The sequence below is a fragment of the Aquarana catesbeiana genome, linkage group LG07 (genome assembly GCF_042186555.1).
Source record: "Aquarana catesbeiana isolate 2022-GZ linkage group LG07, ASM4218655v1, whole genome shotgun sequence".
NCBI classification, from domain to species: Eukaryota; Metazoa; Chordata; class Amphibia; order Anura; family Ranidae; genus Aquarana; species Aquarana catesbeiana.
The window spans coordinates 199,661,185-199,685,161 of record NC_133330.1 but is presented as its reverse complement, the minus strand read 5'-3'; the positions used below and the strand labels follow the sequence as shown (position 1 = coordinate 199,685,161).

At 40.2% G+C, this 23,977-nt stretch overlaps 1 protein-coding gene across 6 annotated transcripts in view; it reads right to left on the bottom strand.

Moving 5' to 3' along the window:
* Positions 1–23,977, bottom strand: part of DENND1B (DENN domain containing 1B) — a 422,418-nt gene that overhangs the window by 13,223 nt on the left and 385,218 nt on the right. For 4 of the 6 annotated variants that reach the window (XR_012235321.1, XM_073592973.1, XM_073592974.1 and 1 more), the window contains 4 exons: positions 21,316–21,360; positions 14,550–14,645; positions 7,937–8,019; positions 3,911–4,136 (listed from right to left, as the gene is read on the bottom strand). Coding sequence is in view for 5 of the 6 variants with exons in the window: in XM_073592973.1 (XP_073449074.1) it covers positions 3,911–4,136; positions 7,937–8,019; positions 14,550–14,645; positions 21,316–21,360 (450 nt within the window). In the remaining variant the exon portion in view is untranslated. Of the gene's footprint in view, positions 1–2,598; positions 2,648–3,910; positions 4,137–7,936; positions 8,020–14,549; positions 14,646–21,315; positions 21,361–23,977 lie in introns of all 6 variants that reach the window. The other 2 variants (XM_073592977.1, XM_073592976.1) reach the window with 2 other exon arrangements.

The following is a 23,977-nucleotide window of genomic DNA, read 5'->3' as shown; positions in this document are numbered from 1 at the left end:
ACTTTCTGAAGTAGTGCATAAGTAGTCTTTTTCTTATTGGATTTATGAAATACCTGGGCCTCCGATCCCTCCGGGATGGAGTCTGCACCAGAGCCAACAAGCAAGAGACAGGCAGAAGAAACCTCAGGGGTAGGGGACATGGAGCTTATGAGATGTTGGAGTTGAGCGGCTATATAATAAATCCAAGGATTTGGGAGGGCAAGGCCTCTGCCGTCCTTAGGAAATTGCAGCTGTCCCAGTCTGATTCTGGGAGGGCGGGCACCCCAAAGTAGCAACCAGAAAAGGGAATTAATTACCCAAAATGTTTTCAAGGGGACCATCATGGGGGAGTTATGAAGGACATATAGAAGTTGGGGCATAAGTATAATTTTAATTAAATTTGTGTTCCCTGCCAGAGACATTTTGAGGTTGTTCCAAATAATTATTTTCTCTCTAAACCAGGCCACCAGAGGGTACACATTAAGACAGCAATATTCCGTGATAACGTGGAAGATTTGGATACCTAGGTATCTGAAAGAAGTCACTAAGAGGTTGGAGCAGGGGATAGACAGTGTATGTCCGGGTGCGTTGTCTAACAGCATTAATGCTGACTTGGTGCAATTGATAGTGAGGCCCGAGAACCACCCAAACGCCGAAATTATGGTTCTAAGGGCAGAAGGTTTTTTCTCTTAATGCATTGTATGTGTTGTGTGCAGCAACCCCCCTCAGTCCCCTTATTATTATTACTTACCTGAGCCCCATCTCAATCCAGCAATGTTGGACGAGAGACTTGGCTGTCCGGGACTCTTCTTCCTGATTGGCTGAGACACACAGTGGGTGCCATTGGCTCCCGTTGCTGTCAAAGTCAGTGAGCCAAAAAGGAGAGAGAGGGGTCGGGGCTGAGCCGCGGCTCCATGTCTGAATGGACACACAGAGCAGTGGTTCGTCTGCCCAATAGCAAGGTGCTTGCTGTGGGGGCACTTGGCAGGAGGGAGGGGCATGGAGCGCTGGTGAGGGACAAGAGAAGAGGAGGATCTGGGCTGCTCTGTGCAAAACCACAGCACAAAGCAGGTAAGTATAAGTTAGGAAAGTTTAAACAAAAAAAAAACAAGACTTTAGTATCACTTTAAGGCTCTGTTTCCACTAGTGCGACTTTTCATGCGACTTGGGACTGAAAAGTCGCATGACAAATTGTTTCCCATGATTTCCAATGAGTACCGTTCATATCTGTGCGACTTCAAGTCGCAGTGACTTCAAAGTAGTCCCTGCACTACTTTGGTCCCACTTTGATGCGACTTGAGGTCCATAGATACAGGCATTGCTTCAAATCGCGGTAAAAAGTCGCGGTAAAATCGCGCGACTTTGGGGACGCACTAGTGGAAACATAGCCTAAGAATGCTTTTAGAAATTGGAGTGTTAATAGTTTATTTTTATCAATTAACAAAATGGAAAATAAATTAACAGAAGAGAAATCCAAATCAAATATTTAGTGTGACCACCCTTTGCCTTAAAAACAGCATCAATTAAAGTGGTGCAGTGCTAAATAGCAAAAAATGGCCTGGTTATGAAGGGGGTAAAATCTTCCAGAGGGCAAGTGGTTAATACTACTTTAAATTCAATATTTGTTTCTTGGGCTTCTATGAAAAACAAATAAAGAACATTTTCCATCTCGTACACTCAAAAACAATTAACATTTCATGTCTTTCAGACTTCTTTGCAATTACACTCGGGAGATAAAATTATCACTGCATTTGACTTCTGTCAGCAGCAATCATTTGACCAAAGGCCTAGGCCTCTGGTCAAGTAGCAAGCAATGGAGAAAGCTCGAAGCACCATTTGGGCTAGAAAATGTATCATGGTTCTTCTGTGACTATTTATCCACCACAGAAAAACTGTGGTCATAAATTTTGGTTACCATTTGAGTATAAACATATTTTACAACCTTTGTTTTATCAAGTTGAGGACTGGGCTACAAGGAGAAACCATGAGGTAGTATATATAGACAAATATATGAAGAAATTACAACTGAAGAAATCCCAGTACAAAAAAAAAAAAAAAAAAAAAAAAAAGAGCCTGAACTTTATTCCAGAGGGATATTATTTGAATACATAAATATATGTCATAAAAAGCTTTGCTTTTATATTTTTATTTTGGATTCTGGCAATATAATATGCTCCCCATGTTGTCAGAATGTATCCCTGTGGGTATGTATTCTCTGCACATAAATAGCAATTATTCTGAAATGATTTTTAAGAACATTGTTTACTGTAAGCAAGTTTAGATTCATTCTACATACTTCAGCAATCTAACGCACAAGTAGTTTATTTGCTAATTAGTTAGTATTGCGCTTATCTTTTTGATTTAAATCGTATCCAGCTTTGATACAATTTGTGTAGTGAAATTTTTGGTACCATGTTTTCACTTCTATTCATCTATTATCATGGCAGGAATCTTACCACCTTAACAACTGAATTCAAATGCAGACTATTGATACGTTTGCAGAGTTATCATCTGAAAATATCACACAAATATTCACAACAAAATCAAATGCACTGAGGACTGGCTGGGCATGCTGGGAATATGTAGGAATGAATGAGGGGAGAGCTATGGGTTGCCTACCTTTGGTATAGATTTTTTCGTCCATACTCATTGATTCAGACTGGGCTGGCTGACATCACAATCCAAAGATTGAATGCAGAAAGAAACATCAATGCAACATTGATAACCAGAAAGAATGAGAAGGAATAACTCTGGAAATAACTAACTGAAAAGATAACATGTTTTTATTTGTTTCGTAGCTGTAACTATTTCAAAAGCTCTGACCGTATGCTATACTGTATATAGTATTGTGATAACTGAAGATGTCACACTCGCCACTATACCTGTGATTTAGGACAGGGACAAGGGGTTGTTTCTATTCCACAGGAAAGCAATTACTTGTTTTTACTTTACCCAGACAGCCTACCCATTAATATTAATTAGGGAGTGGGCAGTTAATCAATAGAGAGGTGCAAAGATGAAAAATGGCAATTTGCATACATGTGCAATGACAACTATGCGGCATTGTGTACCTGAGCATGACAGTCCACAGTCCAGGCTTAATGGAAGTGAATCACCCTTTACACCATGGGCCTTGGGACTATATCTTTTCTCCTAATAGACATGTTTACCACTGGAGACCAGTCATAGACCTTGTGTAGAAGCCCCTGTGATCTGGTTAACTTTCAGCGCTTGTCTGATGCTTCTACCACCCATTTACAAACAAAAACCAGAGCAAGCCAGTAAACTAATTTACTCCAAGCAGTATTCAATGCAGTATGATGGGGAGGTAAAATCTGGCCAATAAACTCGTACAATGGTTGCCTATCACTGATGATGGATGCATGTACTATCCACCAAAGAAGGTATAACAGTGAGAAGGGTTATGTTTTCAATACAGACAGTTATGGCTTATTTTATACTTTTTAGTTACATAAAGTGGATTTACCTTTAAATTTCCTCTAGAGCGTCAGTGCTGTCTGTAAATCCACAGCGGATGTTTACCTTTACAGTATGTCTCAGTGACAGCAGGACAAGAAATTAGGAAACAGGATCACTGGCAAAGTAACACAATGAAAACCTGACCGAAAAAAATGATCTTTCCCAGCTATACTAAAATGTGTGTTTTTGTTGCTGTGCCTGTTCCCACTGATGAGCTTCCCTGGGACAGGAATTGAAAGGAAATATGCCTTTTTTTGGACACAGACTATAATAAAATGCTGACAGAGATTCTAGCCCTTTGATTCTCTATCCAAAATTAAAAATGTTGGCATAATGTAGGCTTTAGCTAGACAACTACATAGGAAAGCTTTGGGAGAAAGTATTTACAGAAGCAAATCATCTTAGAAATCTGCTTTCACATCAAACCATACTTATAAGTTTACTAACATACCATAACTTTGTAGTCTAAATCCTCAACAGAGCGAAAAAAGTCCAGACTCTTGGCGGCTGTGAGCCGGGCTCCACCAGGGTCAGAACTGTGGGTGCTTAACGAGTCCAGAATTTCTCCCAGGAGATCCATCTCTCCCCCTGGACGTGAGGAAAGGCTTGCATCATCATACGACGCATCACTGTCATACAAATATCCAGACGCTTCTTCACTGTCTTCCGATGACAATCTGAGGAGGCATAAAACAATGACTGACAAATGGAGGACAGAGCTTATGTACTGTGCTACAACAACAATTAGCTAATGAAGTGAACAAATCTGAAATGATAACATTCTAGTCAAGTTTGTATTCGATACCTAAATAAAGGGGTTGTTTTACTAAAGACAAATAGACTGTACACTTTGCAAAGTGCAGTTGTAAATGAAGTGAAGCTTTGCAAATAATACCCAATCACATGCAAAGAAAAAAAAAAAAAACAGCTTTTTTTGCATGCACATGATTGGATGATAGAAGTCAGCTTCTGCTCATATACTAAGCTCTGAAGCAACAGTCTATTTGCTTTTAGTAAATCAACCCAAAGTACCTTCTATTGCTCTCAGTTGCCTTCAAATCTCCAATCACCTTTTTTGCTGCTGCGATCTAACTTCCGGTTAAAGGGTGGCTAAGTTTGTTCTCCATGGCCAAACTGTATGTAGGAAAAAAAAGTTACCCTATTTTGCTTACCCCTGAAATAGGGAATATGGGATGTGTAGTGTGCATAAAGCAGTGCACATGACCACAGCCAATATGCACTGCTCCTTCCAAACAAATCAGAAGTGAGGGGGAAAAGGAGAGGTGTGCTATCCTGCTGTTGGCTGACGTCACAGAAGCAGTCCAGTCACTGGATGTATCCTGACAATATTGTAGGGATCCCACCCAGATGCCTGAACGACAGGTGGCTCAGCCTCTCAGCACACGGCCTGAACCAGCCACTCCCCCCTCCACAGCCCTGAACTCTAGTGAGCACTGGAGAGGCAGAGCAGAGAGCCAGTGACTAACTAACTTTTAGTCACCACACTCTGCTCAGTGAAGGCCAAGATCTGAGCGATCAGTGGTCAAGTGGTCGCTGAGTTTTCAGATCCTAAAGCCAGCAGGGGACACCCGCAGCATTGCAACGATGCTGCAGCCACATATGTGAATATGAATGTTTAATCTGAAAGAAGAAATTTTGCCCATGTGAGTTATACCAAATAAAATGTATACCAATATATAAAAGAAAATACAAAATGTATTTCACGTAAAAGATAAAATCAGACTTCTTAGACTTTGTCTCAAGATACAAAAACACAATATGCATGTATTCCTGTTGAATTACATATATACAAAATTGCAAAAGCACTTGAACTGATGTATATTTGGACTGTAGTCTCTTCGTGGAGCAGCACCCACTTCATCAGGACACAGCCAGAATTTGGTTTGTGTATATGGAACAAAAAAATCACAGGAAAAAGTGCACAAAAGAGACACCATTAATGGCGTAAGTTGCAGCCGGATGGAAATAGGGTAAGCTCTGTCCAGGAGCTGAAAGAGGGGCAGGCCAGATGCTGAGACACACAACAGGGCGCAAAGGAACAAGATACTGGAGTTAGAGACCCAGGAAGTGATGTATATCTGCTGCAAATAGCTGCTATTGGGCAGCCCTTTGAAAGTGTGGGGGGCTGCACATGATACCCTATATTCTTTTTAGGATGACCACCGCTGATTTGGTGTATGAATATTAAAACAGCAAAGTTAAAAAGAGAAAGGGGGCAGGATTTGTTGAGAAAGAACACTATCCATCTGATAGGGTGAGAGATGAGGAAAACAGCTAGTAGTACTGCAAGTAGAAAAGATGTGACACGTCATATCCAAATTTAAGGTGTTATCAATGTAACCTCAGTCACCTGTAGGACAATACAAATTTAAGATCTGTTGTTTCCTCCAGAGGATCTTTACATGCTTTTTGGTTTGGGGTTAGTTAATTATCATACTCCCATATGATATAAGGTATGTTTTTCTATTGAAAATCCCCCTGAGGAAGTCCTGTGCCCTGTGACGAAATAAGTAGGGGCAGGTCTTGAATGACATCATGACACTCGATTGCAAAGCGGAAGTGTGGTAACTTTCATATCAAAAGCAGTATTGCAGACGATCACCAAACCCAAGTATATTGCTGGATATATCTGATTGAGCACCAAAGCAATGTAAGTGTATTAATGTAGTATTTGGTAGGAAATAAAGGCTTTTAAAGGATACACACTGTTTTAGTGTTTTGTTTGCATGGTGCTGAGCAGAGTAAAAGTAGAAGGCGACTATCAGGGCTATCAGGACTTTTTCAATACAATTAGGTTTGTTTTATGTGATTGATATAGTCTAAAGCACTTATATATATATATGTATTTATGATACACACTAGCGCTGCACAATGGATATTCGATTTATGTTTTTGTCAAATATTCAGGTTTAAAATTCCAAAGCCTAGCATTGAATTTAACAGACAGCATACAGATTATACACAATAACAAAGCTATTTGAGGGGGTGCTCAAAACTTCAGGTAGGAGAAGTTGCAGAATGAGAAATCCTCAAATATACAAAAATGTCTGTTTTACAGAATGGGGTTATATGAAATGGAGAGAGATAAAAAAGCCCACTTGTGGAAATGTTGTTTGGACTTTAACAGAGTATTCAGCAGTATGGGCAGTCAATCTCGTAGAACCCTTGTTTATGAGGGACATAGTGATGTTTGAATGGGCATGGCTAACAGCAGTGTTACGACTGATACAAAAGCCTCTAGATTGTCATTCAAAGGATGATTCTACCTAGCACCACCTCCTGTCTTTAATACTGGCAGCATATGCTTTGTGTCTCCAATGGTTATGGGAGTTGTAGCTTCCGCAGTAGCTCTAATGTCACAATAAATTCGTGTAGATGCGTTGGAAATCCTCCTATCATGAGCACTGATATGGGAGCAGGATTGTGTAAGGAAGATAAAAATAAATGGAGAATAAAACAGTGGTAGTTGTTAAGATGCTCCTTGTACACAGATTTCACCTTAATATCTGTGTTTATTTTCTACTTTTTCACCATTTTCAAAGTTGTGATCTTTTCTACAATCTTATAACATTAATATAACACGTTCTGTATGGTATTGTACACAAAAATAATAACTACTCAGTCTCCACATTCCTTTTAATTGTAGTTCTACCTAACTCCGTATTTGTTTACTGCAATCTTGTTACAAGTAAATTTACAATAATAAATGTATTGAGAGAAAAATGTAAATTTAATGAATAAAAAGAAAACACTTTAAAATGTTCTTTAAATCTAAAATGTATGTATGGTAGCCAGTTGTAAGTATGGCTTTTCCCGTTTCATGCTTCAATTCTGTTCCAGCAGTAAAAGAGCACCTGCATTTGTGCCAATCACCCTGCACTGTTTGCAATAAGAGATTATTAGTTTAAAACTTCTCATAATAGTTTGTTTTCCCAAGCTCAACAGGACCGCTGCAAAAATTCCATATGAATTTAGGATAAGACCTGTGTTATATATATCAGCCTTTTTCAACCAGGGTGCCTTCTGGGCTCTTTTGGGGTGCCTTGGCAAAATACCAAAAATTGTCAACAAACCAGAGTGTGTATCAAGCCTGCCTTGTTTTGTTACACAAGCTACAGGGTTTTAATGAAGGTATAAGTTGATAAGAAGGTCATCAGGCGCTTGAGGATATCCTTGTTTGCCTCTTATCTGCCCCCCTCTGTCAACACTGGGTTCACGTTAGCTGATTGAGGGAGATAAACTGGGGCAAAAGAGAAAAGCTGGAATTCTAGTCCGTACCAGTGTGCAAAGGTTCATCACATTTTTACCTGTGCAGATGTCACTGCACACCGTTTCATGTAAAACTATTAGTTTCGTTTTCTTTTTCAATTTAGAATAGGGTGCCTCAAGTTTTTGCAAAATTTTAAAGGGTGCCTTAACAGAAAAAAGGTTGAGAAACACTGATATATATACTCACTTGCTAGCACTGTCAGCTACATCTGAATCTTCCAGTCCAGAGTTGTGGTCTGCAGTCTTCATCAAGTGCCGATTCCTTCGTGTCTGCAGGAAAAACAAATAGCTAGGTGGACTCATGTATGAAAAAGAGCATGTGTCAGACATAATAGTGTGGTTTTATAAAATATATACATAATGTGTGTGTGTACAAAAGTGAGTACACCCCTCACATTTTTGTACATTTTTATTATATCTTTTCATGTGACAACACTGAAGAAATTACACTTTGCTACAATGTAAAGTAGTGAGTGTAAAGCTTGTATAACAGTATAAATTTGCTGTCTCCTCAAAATAACTCAACACACAGCCAATAATGTCTAAACCTCTGGCAACAAAAGTGAGTACATCCCTAAGTGAAAATGTCCAAATTAGGCCCAAAGTGTCAATATTTTGTGTGGACGCCATTATTTTCCAGCACTGCCTTAACACTCTTGGGCATAGAGCTCACCAGAGCTTCACAGGTTGCCACTGGAGTCCTCTTCCACTCCTCCATGAATACATCACAGAGCTGGTGGATGTTAGAGACCTTGCGCTCCTCCATCTTCCATTTGAGGATGCCCCACAGATGCTCAATAGGGTTTAGGTCTGGAGACATGCTTGGCCAGTCCATCACCTTTACCCTCACCTTCTTTAGCAAGGCAGTGGTTGTCTTGGAGGTGTGTTCAGGGTCGTTATGTTGGAATACTGCCCTGCGGCCCAGTCTCCAAAAGGGAGGGGATCATGCTCTGCTTCAGTTAGTCACAGTATATGTTGGCATTCATGGTTCCCTCAATGAACTGTATTTTCCCAGTGCCAGCAGCACTCATGCAGTACCAGACCATAACACCCCCACCACCATGCTTGACTGTAGGCAAGACACACTTGTCTTTGTACTTCTCACCGCCACATACGCTTGACACCATCTGAACTAAATAAGTTTATCTTGGTCTCATCAGACCACAGGACATGGTTCCAGTAATCAATGTCCTTAATCTGCTTGTCTTCAGCAAACTGTTTGCGGGCTTTCTTGTGCATCATCTTTAGAAGAGTCTTCCTTCTGGGACCAACAGCCATGCAGACCAATTTGATGCAGTGTGCGGCGTATGGTCTGAGCACTGAAAGGCTGACCCCCACTCCTTTAACCTCTGCAGCAATGCTGGCAGCACTCATACGTCCATTCCCCAAAGACAACCTCTGGATGTGACACTGAGCATGTGCACTCAACTTCTTTGGTCGACCATGGCGAGGCCTGTTCTGAGTGGAACCTGTGCTGTTAAACCGCTGTATGGTCTTGGCCACGGCGTTGCAGCTCAGTTTCAGGGTCTTGGAAATCTTCTTATAGCCCTAGGCCATCTTTATGTAGAGCAACAATTCTTTTTTTTTTAGATCCTTAGAGAGTTATTTGCCATGAGGTGCCATGTTGGACTACCAGTGACCAGTATGAGAGAATGAGAGTGATAACACCTAATTTAACACACCTGCTCCCCATTCACACCTAAGACCTTGTAACACTAATGAGTCACATGACACCAGGGAGGGAAAATGGCTAATTGGGCCCAATTTGGACATTTTCACTTAGGGGTGTACTCACTTTTGTTGCCAGCGGTTTAGACATTAATGGCATTGTGTTGAGTAATTTTGAGGGGACAGCAAATTTACACTGTTATACAAGCTGTACACTCACTACTTTACACTGTAGCAAAGTGTCATTTCTTCAGTGTTGTCACATGAAAAGATATAATAAAATATTTACAAACTTTGAGGGGTGTACTCACTTATGTGAGATAGCGTACATACATACATACAATCTAAGCATTGAAAGGCCATAAAAACTATGCAAAACAAATAAAATAAATTATATATATATATATATATATATATATATACACACACATTTATATATATCTACATATATCTAGATAGATAGATAGATAGATAGATAGATAGATAGATAGATAGATAGATAGATAGATAGATAGATAGATAGATAGATAGATAGATAGATAGATAGATAGAGTATATAAATAAAGAAAGAAAGAGAGGCTTGCAACCAATTAGTGATATCTGTCTTTTTGGCTTTTACCACCAGAGGGCAGTAAAGCCCTCTTGGTTTTCAATAATCTATAATGTTTTCACAGTCACTCTGATATGGACACACTGCTCAGAAGCTGGATCTTTAACATGGCATAATTATAATATGCTATCAGATACTTTAAATCCAGGATTAATTGTCTGAGCATAGCGAAAACATCAACAAAACCAATCATTATGTGAGCAGCAACATATTTCACTTTAATCACAACGGCTGGATTAAAAACTGCAGCACTAGGGATTATTAAATCATAGCGAGAGACGGGTCATGACTTAACCCTCAAAACCAGCATGACGGGCAACGTTTTTGACATAAACATTGGTGTCAAAAATTGTTACAGCCATTACTATGTCAGTAAAAATATATTTTTACACAAAGCAACATCCTTCAAGAAACTCATGGCTACATAGAGGTAAAAAATGGAATTTGCTTATTAGACCAAACATTGATTGCAGTCAACCAGATCAGATAGGCATTTCCGAAAACGTTTTTTGAAAATAATGATACTTTTTTTTGTATTTTCCTCTTTCAAAAATTAACTTCACTGTATGTAGTATACAGTTGTAAGCAATTCCTGTTTTCTGCATGTATATCCCTCACTTTGTGAGCATAAATAAATAATTGTATTTATGTTTAAGTATACTGCTAAGATATCTAGATTTATAAACAGCCAAGAATAATGACTATAAATAATAACAATAAAAGAACCATTGCATTTTTATTTTACATTTTCTTACTACCATCTTCATTTCATTTGTGCCAATATAACATGTGAGAGGAGTGAAGGGGTTACTTTTCTATGTTGCACTTTTCCCTGTGGCTGTTGCAGAGCGGCAGAATTGATACTAGGATTTTTCTCCAGATCTAATTGGAGAATTTTTTTGAGCGGAATGTTGACATTTTCACAAGCCCTGCCAGGCTAACGAGGAAGTCACCATTGCTAATTAGAGAAGCACAGAGGAGAGGAGAAAAGATTATGGGGAACTGTGTCAGCCTGATAGAAAACAACTTTAATCGAGCGCTGTTAACTAGTGGTGGGACTGTATATGATCGGGGCTTTTAGTGATACAAATTGTTACTGACTCCGGTCTTCTAAAAGAACTTTAAAGAATCCAGTTTATCTATCTAGCTTAGAGGATGCACGGATGCATACTTTGTTAGTTTGTAAAAAGAAGAAAAATAACATTTAACACTAAGCACAATCCAGGTGCTCCATTAATGATAAAAATAAATAAAAAATTCAGAGACCAAAAGGAAAACCTGTCTAGTTGTTATCCTACCGTTCATCAACAGGGGTGCCCTGCTTGGAACCACTGCTGATCAGTTGTGTTACCAACACTGCCGAGAAGCTCTGAGGCTACCAGCCCTTTGCAGCTCTGTTTGGCTTTTTTTCAGGCAATATATTCTGCCTCAGGAAAAATGATTTTCCAGGAAGGCTACGCTGCACAGCTGCAGCCTAGCCTTAGAAAGGCAATGGGTTACTGAAGGTGGTCAAACAATGCCCAGCATTTCAGAGCAATGACATCCTCTGAGCTTTTTTGCAGCTTTATTAAAAGGAGCTGATTGGTGAGGGTTTCAAGCTGAACAATCTTACTGATCTCTGAAGGGAAGGGGTTGGGGACAGAATGTGGAAAAGTCCTTTAATATTCACCATCAGTAATGATAAATCCTTTATAGAAATGAATTTATTTCTTTGTAAATGTTTAGGAAAGCAGAATCCACATTCACATTATTAACATGCACTGGTAGGAGTCATTATTTTTCTGGGCTGGGATTTACTGATGTGCATTTAGGCTCTCTGTACAACAATAAAATGAAATGCTAAATAAGTGTTTTAGTTAATGAAAACCTACAGCTTCACCGCACTGCAGTCTTCAAACTATGGCATCAAAATTCTTAGACCCAAAAGTAAGCTTATTTTATTTAGAAAGAAACCACTTCCAGAATAATCTATCTTCTAATGTTCCAACTGGAACAATGATGACCATAAATCCTCAAAGGGCTCAGTTAGCTATAAACTTTTGTTGAAAAGCCTTTTATTATCACAAAGCGATCTACAAGCAGGTTAACAATAATGTTATTGTCACAATAGAGCATAAACCATTCAATCTACAATGGAGCATGATGCAAAGAAAAATTTTACCCTGAGCAGAGGATTCTTTTCATCTATAGATATACTTTCATAAAACCATCAGGTGTATCAGTGTTGTACATATGTGTAAAAAAAAAAAAAACTGGCAGCCATGCTAACAACTCTGCTCTAGTCATACATTTTATTGTTTCTAATGCAGAGCTGGTAAGAACTCCAAAAATCTAACCTATTAGCAAGTCCCTTACTCCCCCCTTTTGTCCCTGAAGACAGGATGGCTGCAATCGAAGAATGCAAATAACCAACCTATTGCAACAAGCAAATGATTTATTCTCCTCTAACAGACATTCAGAATTGTTGCTTGTATCTGTCCTGTTTTATGCACTTCAGCCTGGAAGGTTTTACCCCCTTAATGACCAGGCCATTTTTTGGGATATGGCACTGCGTTATTTTAACTGACAATTGTGCAGTCGTGCGATGCTGTACCCAAATACAATTTATGTCCTTTTTTTTCCCCCACAAATAGAGCTTTCCTTTGGTGGTATTTGATCACTTCTGCGGTTTTTATTTTTTGCGCTATGAACAAAAAAGAAGAGCGACAATTTTGAAAAAAAAAATATTTTTTTTACTTTCTGCTATAAAACACATCCAATAAAAAAAAAATAAAAAATCACATTTCTTTATCAATTCAGGCCAATTTGTATTCTGCTGCGTACTTTTGGTAAAAAAAAATCCCAATAATCGTATATATTGATTGGTTTGTGCAAACGTTATCGTGTCTACAAACTATGGGATATTTTTATGGCATTTTTTTTTTAAACTAGTAATGGTGGCGATCAGTGATTTTTAGCAGGACTGTGACATTGTGGCGGACAAATCAGACTAATTACCTAACTGACACTTTTTTAAATTTTTGGGAACCGGTGACATTATTACAGTGATCAATGTTAAAAATATGTACTGTTACTGTACTAATGACACTGGCAGGGGTTAACATCAGGGGCGATCAAATGGTTAACTGTGTGCCTAGTTGGTACTTGCTAACTGTGTGGGGGATGCTCTGACTGGGGGAAGACAGAGATCCATGTTCCTGCTTAGCAGGAACACCAGATGTCCATCTTCTCCCCTGTCAGAACAGCGATCCGCCTTGTTTACATTAGAAGACCACCGTTCTGACTCTCTTGGGAACGATTGTGGGTTGCCGGTGGCCATCGGGTCCGCCGGCCCCGCTGACTGGCTCCCCCTCTGTCCAATCAGCGCACGATCACGCCTCCGGCGGCGCGCACGCCCCCCAGTGTCTATTGCACAAAATGACCTACCGGTACATTGTTTTGCGCAATAGAGCCGACCATTCGCAGTACAAGTGCAGTAGGCGGTCGGCAAGTGGTTAAAGTCATTGAGAGTCACTACAGGCCATGCAGTGTCTTGTCCGGTTTCAGCAATAAATGACACAAATGTAACTGCTAAAGAAAAGGCCGCTGTATTACTAAAATTCAGTTGCGGTGTTATGCACTCATTTTAGATGTACATTTTGCTTAGCAGAGTTCTTCTTTAAAAGAATCAGTTTCGTTTAATAAAATAATATAAAGAGCAGTAATATGAGATAACCATTTGGAATTCACCTTTTACCAGTTTAGAGAAGGCAGAACAAAGAAAGGTAAATGAACCATTATGAACTGGTTAGCACGGCTTATATTCTTTAAAGAGGAACTGCAGTCTGCTCACATAATTTTTAATAAAAACATCTTTGTCATTCTGAAGCTTCCCTCCAACCACTTTGCATATTATTTTATATACTGTAATTCTGTACTTGCCAAATATGCTGCTGAAATCTCCCTCCACTGAGTCTGGCTGCAACCATTTTAACTGTGGGCAGCTGAAGCTGCTGCCTGTTCACTTCCTAGATTTACAGACACACCTCCAGCTCCGCAGCTCTCATTGGCCTTCTTATGACTCACCCCCCCCCCCCCCCCGGCAAACTCTCACGAGAGTGCGAGAGGGCTGTGCATGATGTCATAAGTCAGGGCTAATGACCAGACAAGAAACAAGAAGTGGGCTGTATAAGGTATTTGCTAGCAGAAAAAAAATGTTTTACTATCCAAAGTTAAAACAAGGGCAGATGGAAAGTTGAAAAAATTACTGAATGTCCACTTTAAATCAATGGCCTTCAATATGTTTTGGAATGCAGTGCCAAATGTAAATGTGGATTTTTTCATAAGTCATGTCAGCTTGCTATTGTTTTGGGCTTTACAAATAGGATTCACTCTAAAAACCAATGAAATGATGTGTTGAGAACTCCAACAATTAATTACTGGACTGAGACACTATTAAGGGCCCTGGCTCACAAATTACACATCCCTGCTTTACACACTGCTCTTCACCTTATTAAACAAGGGTTATAGCTGCATTCCTCACCTGTGAGAGTTTCCTTCTCTCAGAGATAGGACGCTGTGAACTGCTTAACGGGAAGGTATTAGAGTTTATGGGCTCCAAATTTTCCTCTTCAATTTCCTGTAACAAAACCATCAAACAAGCATGCAGCATGCAGGTCACATGCGGTTAGAAACAAGCTTAACAGATAAAACAACAAATAAAAAATCACATGGTACTGCAGTGTGAAAATCTGTGTAATAAACATTTGCATTATCTATCGTTCTATATTCAAGTGGAGAATCGGAGCACATTTTATTCGTTTATTCAAAATGCAGGAAATACGAAGAACAGTTTCATGCCATATTTTTTTCCAGACTGATGAAGAACAAAGCATGCTTTGTATATCCTGCATGTTATATAGGCATGCAGTAACTGCTCATTTTGGTTTCTATCTAATTCAATCTAATTTGGAGGTAAAAAGTGGGGATCTTCTATTGCATTGTCAAACTACTTACCTGCAAAGGTGTTATTGCTGCTTCCCTACAGATATCTATATATAGTGTGACAGAGTCTGGGCTAAAATGGCAGATGAGGTGATAAATGGGAAATATTTGCTGCCCAGAATGTGAATTGGGGCAGTTGTGGGCTCCAGGGGACCCGAGTGAGGAAGACGGGTCAGTTTCCCTTTAAGTCCCGGTTCACAGTGGTGCAATGCGGGAAACCCTGTGATTTACTGTCGGTTCCCGCATCGCACCTGAATCGCACACTAGTTCACACTAACATCTGAAAACCGCTGCAAGTGGAAATGTAAAGTTAATAACACCCACAAATCAGTTTGCAGATCGTAGTGGGAGCTATGAAAGGATACAAGAATCGGATCGCATGGGTGTTTTTTGGTCCGATTCCAGTGCGGACCAAAAAAAGGTCCTGCACCATTTTGGTACGAATGCGATTTCAGCCATACAGTTTGTATGGCTGAATTCACATCGCACAGACATCGCATGTGATCTGCACAGCAACGAGGTACGAATCACATGCAATGTCTTTCATAACACCAGTGTGAAACCAGCTTACGGGACTGGTTGTAAAATTCTTCTGTTGGTCATGGGGTTTTGGCTGCAGAGAGATTGGGTGGGTCCTCAGTCTGACCACTCTAGTCATCAAGTCCAACTGTCAGGATACCTGGCTTGTTATAGAAGGGCTGGGAAGCCTCTCGGGAAGAGGCTGGAAAAGGACTTTTAAAAACTCTGGAGGGTGAACAGACAGACTGTTTCCTGTTTGAGAGCATGTGAAGGTTACACCTACCAAACTGGGAATTTGTTCAGGATGATAAAAAGCTACTTTACTGATTAATGTATTTGATGAAGTAAGCAGGACTTTATTTCTACTGCAGAAGTCAAGCTGTTTTTAGGATATATTGCAGCTTACCAATTATTAGACGTAGTGGCTGTATTAGTTTTCTTTTTTAGGCTTTTTCCCCTCTGTTTTCACCTGGTGATCTGGCCAGTAACACACCTCCTGTATTAGAGTGCCTGCACTCTGGATGAAGGAGCACAGGGGCACCTTTGGACAGCAGCATTGTCAGTTTGGGGGGTGGGAGTGTTAGATGTACTAGCAAATTTAGACACCAAATTGAAACCAAACTCCAGCTAATAAGCAGTTAAAACAAACAGTTTTTACTTTTTGGGATAAAGGTTTACATAAACAAATAAAAGGTGATCATTGTAAGCACCAATGGTAAACAGTTTGTCTCATCCCTGTAACTGAAAGAGAGCTTGTTCTTTTGAAAAAAAAAAAACTTACTGGCTGGATCACCAGATGAAAATAGGAGGAAAGCCTAAAAAAGAAAACTAACGCAATCATCACATCTAAGAATTGGTAAGTTGCAATAAAGTAAATGTTTGCTTTTGTGTTTAATACTAAAAAAATTCCATGAATAAAAATAAATGTGAGACCAGTAATCCCTCAAAAAGGGAGAAGGGATATGCATTAACCAACCAGAATTCAAATGTTATCAGTTTAGAGAAGGCAGAACAAAGGAAGGTGAATACAAACTGCCATACAGCTACCACCTAAGCATGTCACCTTTCACAATAAATATATATAATATTTATTATATCGGGTTCAACTGAACATTAAACACAAGTCCAGTAAATTTGTTATATATATCTTCTGCATGCTTAAAGAGACTTGGTCACTGGGGGTGGGGAGTGATGGTACCTAGGGGTGCTCACACCTTCAGCAGCCTCCTAAAACCAACTGTCACATCCAGATCTCAGGCCATTCTGACAAGAAAAGCTTTGACATTTCCTGAAAACCTACACCTAAACCCCCCCCCCCCTTACCTTCTGCACATATCATAGTGATAGGGGTGGGGGTTCAAGTTGCCTCCCTTGAAAACTGAAACAATTGTAGGTGACCACCAGTTACATACTAAGATTTATTAGGTTATCCTTATCAGTTTAAAAAGTTTCAGTAGTCATTAAGAAGGCAAACAATAAGAAGGGATAGAGATTGGGGGAGATGTTACAAAACTGCAGCAGACAGAACCTGGAGCAGCTGTACATGGCAGCCAATCAGCTTCTATTATCAGCTAGTTCTGTGAAAGAAAAACCTAACTATATTGATTCTTAAAATTCTGCTTTTCCCCTCCTCATACCTATCCTGCCTAACCTGCATAAAAAATATCTCTGTATACTTAAAGCTGAGATCTGCCCACCCCACAAAACATTTAAAGTCAGCAGCTACAAATACTGCAGCTGCTGACTTTTATTATATGGACATTTACCTGTCCAGGGAGCCCACGATATCGGTGCAGCCGCCGCCATTGACAATAAGGAAACCTAGCAGTGAAGCCTTTCAGCTTCACAGCTGGTTCCCTGCTGCGCATGTGCAAAGCACGCTGTGCTTTCTAATTAGCCCGGTGGAGGGGTCTGAGCTTTGCTGCAGTGCTGTCTCTGGAAGTGGGGAAGGGGATCTGTCAATAACAGGTCCCCGTTCCCTCCCTCCCCCCCTGAAAGGTGCCAAATGTGGAACCGGAGGGGGGGGGGAGGAGACGAATAAGCGAAAGATCCACTTTTGGGTGGAACTGTGCTTTAACTATTTTTAATCCACTCTGGTCTGTGATCCTGCAGCTCTGGATCCCCTGTGTTAGTGAGAGGCTTCTGCAGGGGAGAGAAGGTAGCCCCCAGAACAGCTGGGCCATGGGTGCCTATGGTTGTTGTCACTGCTCCCTTACACAGAGCTGCAGGATTGCGCTTAGTGGACCAAGCAGAACAAAAATATGCAAGTATACAGATATTTTTTATATAGGTTAGGCAGGAAATGTAGGAGGAGGGGAGGGGGCATTTTAAAGAATAAATATAGTTACTCTTTTCTTCCACTTTAAAGTGATGGTAAAGTCTCATTTTTTCTTCTATAAAAATAACAAACATATTATACTTACCTGCCCTGTGCAGTAGTTTTGCACAGGGCAGCCCAGATCCTCCGCTTCTCGGGTCCCTCTTTAGCGCTCCTGGTCCCTCCCTCCATCCCTCCCTCCTGTTGAGTGCCCCCACAGCAAGTAGCTTGCTATGGGGGCACCTGAGCCGAGTACCAGCTCCCTGTGTCTATTCAGACATGGAGCCATGGTTCGGCTCCGCCCTCTCTCTCCTGATTGACTAACTGACTTTGATTGACAGCTGCTGTGTCTTAGCCAATCAGGAGGAGAGCCCTGGATGGCCAAGGCACTCGTGGACATCACTTGAGAGAGACGGGGCTCAGGTAAGTGTTAGGGGGGTTGCTGCGCACAGGAGGCCTTTTATCTTAATGAAAAGAATGCATTAAGATAAAAAAACTTCTGCCTTTACAACCACTTTAAGCTTTGAAAATGAAAGTTATAAGCTAATTGGTTGCCATGCACAGCTGCTTTAGATTATGTCTGCTTTAGTTTTGATAAATTCCCCTCTCTGTGTTTCGGGTTTTACTGCCCCTGTAAAGAGTGGAGAGTGGTGGAAAAGCGAAAATGAAAGATAAAAGTTAGAATAGACAGACAGAATAGGGAAAGGCTTTTGAGAGTTTTTACAAATATTTTTTTTTACAGGAACTAACAACATTCCAAAAGAATCTGCTGAGGAAAGGTTACCAGTCTGCACATGACAGGGCAGAGGAGGCAAAATACCCTGAGTTAAAAATACATTTTTTTTTTACAAAACATGATTTCTTGGTAGTACTTTCCAAAACAAAATAAATCTCCATAGCCATAATACGAAAAAGCATTAGACACCAATACACCTATAGTATGTGTGTGTGTGTGTTTGTGTGTATGTGTATGTATATATATATATATTTTTTAATGTTGCAATACCTGTACAAAAATGTAGCCTTTGCTACAAGTAACTTAACATTGGAGATAAAGGAGAAATTAAGCAACGGGTGGTAGTTTTGATCTATTGGATAACTGCACAGGAAACCAGAGTGTGGCATAAATTGCATCGGTTGTCTCTGCTTCAGTTGGCAGTGGGATTTGAAAACCAGCTCTATTTACCCACCCCCTTCTGTCAGAGAACTGCATTGAATATTGTTTCCTGCTTTGTCATCTGGTATATGGATATCTTTTAATCTTTTGAATGTCTCCCCTTTATGCTGGCTTTGCTTGCTTAAGTAGGAGGAGAGAGTTACTGTAATCCTATTACCTTTAGCATGGAATTTTATGTCAGATGTGAGCACTGAGATCGGAGAGTAGGATTTGGGTAATAGAAGGTCTTTGTCAGATTTCAGAGGGACCATAACGATCGCTTAATTCATGGACTGGGGAAGAGTACCCTCCTCAAAGGCCTCATTAAACAGTCCAAAAGGAGAAAACCCCCATAGTTTTTATAATGTTCCACTGGTAGGTCATCTACTCCTGAAGATTGGTTATTGAGGGTGCCAAACAAAGTTGACATTAATTTATCTAAAAATAATCAATCTCCTTCAGTGACAGCAGGAAGAGTGATTGAAGTTAAAGATTGGTAGAGGGCACCCGCTTCATATGAGACTGTGGTATTATAGAGGTCCATACAAAACCTTCAAAAAACAGCGGTAATCTCTGGGGGAGGTTACCATATGCCCGTCACCATCAGATAAACCGTTAATGTGGGCTGGTGGCTTTTGTGATTTGGCAATGGTGGCAAGTAGATGACCAGTATTTTCACCCTCCTCAAACTAAGCTTGCTGCATAATCTATCTCTTACCCTCTGCCTTTGATAATGAAAGGAAGTTATATGCCTGTTGTTGCTCCAGCTATATGGATTGATTTTCCTAAGTTGGCTAAGGAATCACATTTTACCTTGTTTAACTGCATCAATAAATTTGGATTTCCATTCACTGGAGTCTTTCTTATTTTTGGAGCAATCGAAATGCCTCCAATATATGCTTTTAGGGAATCCCAAGCCACAAATGTGTAAGCAAATCGTTTGTTGAACTTCAGAAATCGTTTTCAGATGCAACTAGTAACACAGAAGGCAAAATAGGGCTCTGCAAAAGAATTATGGTTTGGTCTTTTTTTTTTTCATTTTGGATAGAGTAAGGGAGGGTTATATTACCCGGCATTTTTTTTGCCATCTGTGTCCCATTGTGGAGATTTCCCTTCACTTTCTGTCCCATAGCTAAAACAGGAAGTGAGAAGAAATCCCTTAAAAGTGAGAGAATCCCAGGGCATCACCAGAACTAGTGTCCCTATTGGAAGATTTCCCCTCTATTAGTGTGTTCTGATATCAACAAAAAATGTGGGATTTTCTTTTAATTTCACTTTTAAAAATAACGGTAAACAGGATAAATTGGAAGTGTGAATCTCCGTAATGGGGACACCGACAGCGTTAAAAACTGACAGAAGTTCTAATGGCTCTCCACTCTATCCAAAACTAAAAAAAAAAGTTTTTGCCTTTAGTTACACTTTAATTCTTTTTTTTATTTTTTTGATCAAAGTTAATATGTCTACATGTGTAATTTCCCTTGTGAACAGAAGACAAGCCATTCTCCATCTTGCACACATTTGCTTTGCTCCACTTTTAGTATAACAACAGCATGGCTTTGTAGTAGAAGAGTCCGGGTGCCTAAAGCGGAAGTAAACCAACCCATTTAACAGTTTCAAAAAAACAGTTACATTTACTGCACATGCCGGGAATGTAACACTTCCATTGGTTGTGCTCTCAACCAAACTGTCAATCCATCCAATGGCTGGTGTCATAGCTGATCACATGTGCAGCATCATGGCAGTTGTAGATCAAACAGAGGCCAAGATGGCAGTTTCCTTAGCTGAAAACTACAGGAGGGTTTACTTCCACTTTAACTGGCCTGCTTGCAGTCCAGACATTTCATCAACTGAAAATATTTGGCACATCTTGAATCGAAAAATATTTCAAAGAAGACCCAGGAATTGTTGAGCAGTTAGAATCCTATATCAGGCAAGAATGGGACAATATTCCTTTCTCAAAACACCAGCGACTGGTCTCCTCAGTTTTCCAAACATTTACAGAGTGTTGTTAAGGGGATACTACACAGTGGTAAATATGGCCCTGGTACAACTTTTTTGAGATGTGTTGCTGCCATCAATTTCAATATGTCCTTATTTCTGTTCCTTAAATGGTACATTTGCTCAGTTTAAATATTTGATATGTTTTATTTTTTCTATTGTGAATAAAATATGGTTTTATGATATTTGCAAATCATTACATTCTGTTGACAGTATATGTAGATTTTACACGGTGTCCTAACTTTTTTGGAACGGGGGGTGTAAAAAAACCCATATATAGTCAACTTTATATAAAAGAAAAAAAAGAGATCTTACCTTATTCTTTAGTTTGCTCTTTACCTCCTTGATACCTTGTTTGGCCTGGTAATTAAGCATAAGCAGTAAAAATAGAACAATTAATTTAATTGGAAACAGATTGTTACAACACTGATTATATTAGTTAACTGTGCCCAATCTAAGTGCAATTTCTGTTCTTTAGCTTGATATCACCTGTTGGCAAAATAATGTTTTATATAATCTTTCTGCAATGCAAGACCTTCCACATTTGACAGTATAAACAGGTAAGCTGAGAGTTTGATTACAAAAACTTGCCACCACCCTCACTTATAGCTGGCTATCGCAGTAAGAGGCATTGGAAGGCCACAAACAGATAACAACAAAACCTGGGGAATGCCCAGGAATAAACTCCAAGCCTACTTACCACCAGCTCGCAAACAACCAATTAACAGCTGTTATCTGTTTGCGGCCTTCCAATGCCTCTTACTGCGATAGCCAGCTATAAGTGAGGGTGGTGGCAAGTTTTTGTAATCACGTTGGGGTGCGTATTGGTCCAGCAATGCACCAGCACCTTTGCAGCCATTGTGCTATTTTCTGGGTGTTTGGTGTGTCCTGTACCTTTAAGAAGGGGTAGGCTCCCTTCAGTCCACCTGCCCTCACTTATCCATCAGAATGCATGTGCCTCCACTGTGGGGACACCCAAATTTTAGTGTTAGGACCACAGATTACTGGGTGCCGTGACGTGGCTCTGTGGCTTACGAATGCGTTTGCAAATGCGTGCGGACTGAACCCCTGTTTTTAACGCAGACTGTTAGACAGGTTAATTGGTTGTCTGCGAGCTGGTGGTAAGTAGACTTGGAGTTTTTTCCTGGGCATTCCCCAGGTTTTGTTGTTATCAAGCTGAGAGTTTGGACTGACACCAGCGCACGTGATCTTTTATGCCACATTTCCACTGCGCATTTTTTAAAGTCTTTAACTTCTTTAGATCCGCGCTATAGCCGAATGACGGCTACAGCGCGGACCTGCTTTGCCGGGAGGGCGCCTATTGACGTCCTCCCATGCCCGAGCAGCCTGCGCGCCTCCTGCAGGGCACGCTCTGTGATCAGCGAGTCTATGAGACTCCTTACCACGTCATCAGCTGTCAGCCAATGACAGCTGATCACGTGATGTAAACAGAGCCGGTAATCGGCTATTTTTTCTCCTCACGCTGACAGTGTGAGGAGAAAAAAAAAAAAAGCCAATCATTGGCGGCTGCAAAAGGGACATCAGTCCCAATCACAGAGAACTGCCACCAGCTCCTCAGTGCCCACCTGTGCCACCTGCCAGTGCCAACTAGCAACCGCCTACCAGTGCCCACCCATCAGTGCCCACAGTGCCACCCATCAGTGCCCACAGTGCCACCCATCAGTGCCCACAATCAGTGCCTCATCAACAGTGTTGCACATCAGTGCCACCTATCAGTGCCCATCAGTGTCACCTACCAGTGCCCATCAGTGCCATCCATCAGTGGTACCTATCAGTGCCCATCAGTGCCACCCATCAGGGGCCATCAGTGCCCATCAGTACCGCCTTATCTGTCCCTATCAGTGCCGCCTTATCTGTGCCCACCAGTGCCGCCTATCAGTGCCCACCAGTGCCGCCTATCAGTGCCCACCAGTGCAGCCTATCAGTGCCCACCAGTGCAGCCTATCAGTGCCCACCAGTGCAGCCTATCAGTGCCCACCAGTGTCGCCTCATCAGCGCATATCAATGAAGGAGAAAAATTACCTGTTTGCAAAATTTTATAACAAACTATGAAACATGATTTTTTTTTTTCTTTTCAAAATTTTCCATCTTTTTTTGTTTGTTTAGCAAAAAATAAAAATCCCAGCTGTGATTAAAGACCACGAAAAGAAAGCTCTATTTGTGTGAAAAAAATGATAACAATTTCATTTGGGTACAATGTTGTATGACCGCGCAATTGTTATTCAAAGTGCGTCAGCGCTGAAAGCTGAAAATTGGTCTGGGCAGGAGGGGGGTTTAAGTTCCCAGTAAGCAAGTGGTTAAAAATACCTAATAGTTATATTACAAGTCTGCATGCATATGTAATTTGCAGCAACAGTGTCTTATTTTTTTTATTCAGCACAAACAACTGCACATATTATATTATAAGGTATGTTTCAATGTGTACAATAAGAAAAAGTACGGAAGTGTATTAAAATATTCAGTGTATGTTGATTAAAGAAACCCTTGAACATATTTATGCAGACAGTTGTCTTTCTTCTTTAATCCGTTTATAGCATTTAAATATATCAGATGTGATGACAATGTGTTTTATATATGACCAGACCATTTTATATGCCATCTAGAGTAAGGTTAGAATCACACCATATTTTATGGAATTTTAGGGATTCATTTCTTTTCACACATAATCTTTTCATATGAAACATATGTATAAAGTTTGCATCAATATGAAACAATTTAATGCATGCAAAAGTGGGAATGCGGTCCATTTTGTACAAACAAATGGGAGATAAATAACTCTTGTGTACTATACAGTGAGTATAAAAAGTCTACACACCCCTGTTAAAATGTCAGGTCTCTGTGATGTAAAAAAAATGAGACAAATATAAATCATTTCAGAACTTTTTCCACTTTAAATGTGACCTATAAACTGTACAACTCAGTTGAACAACAAACTGAAATCTTTTATGTGGAGGGA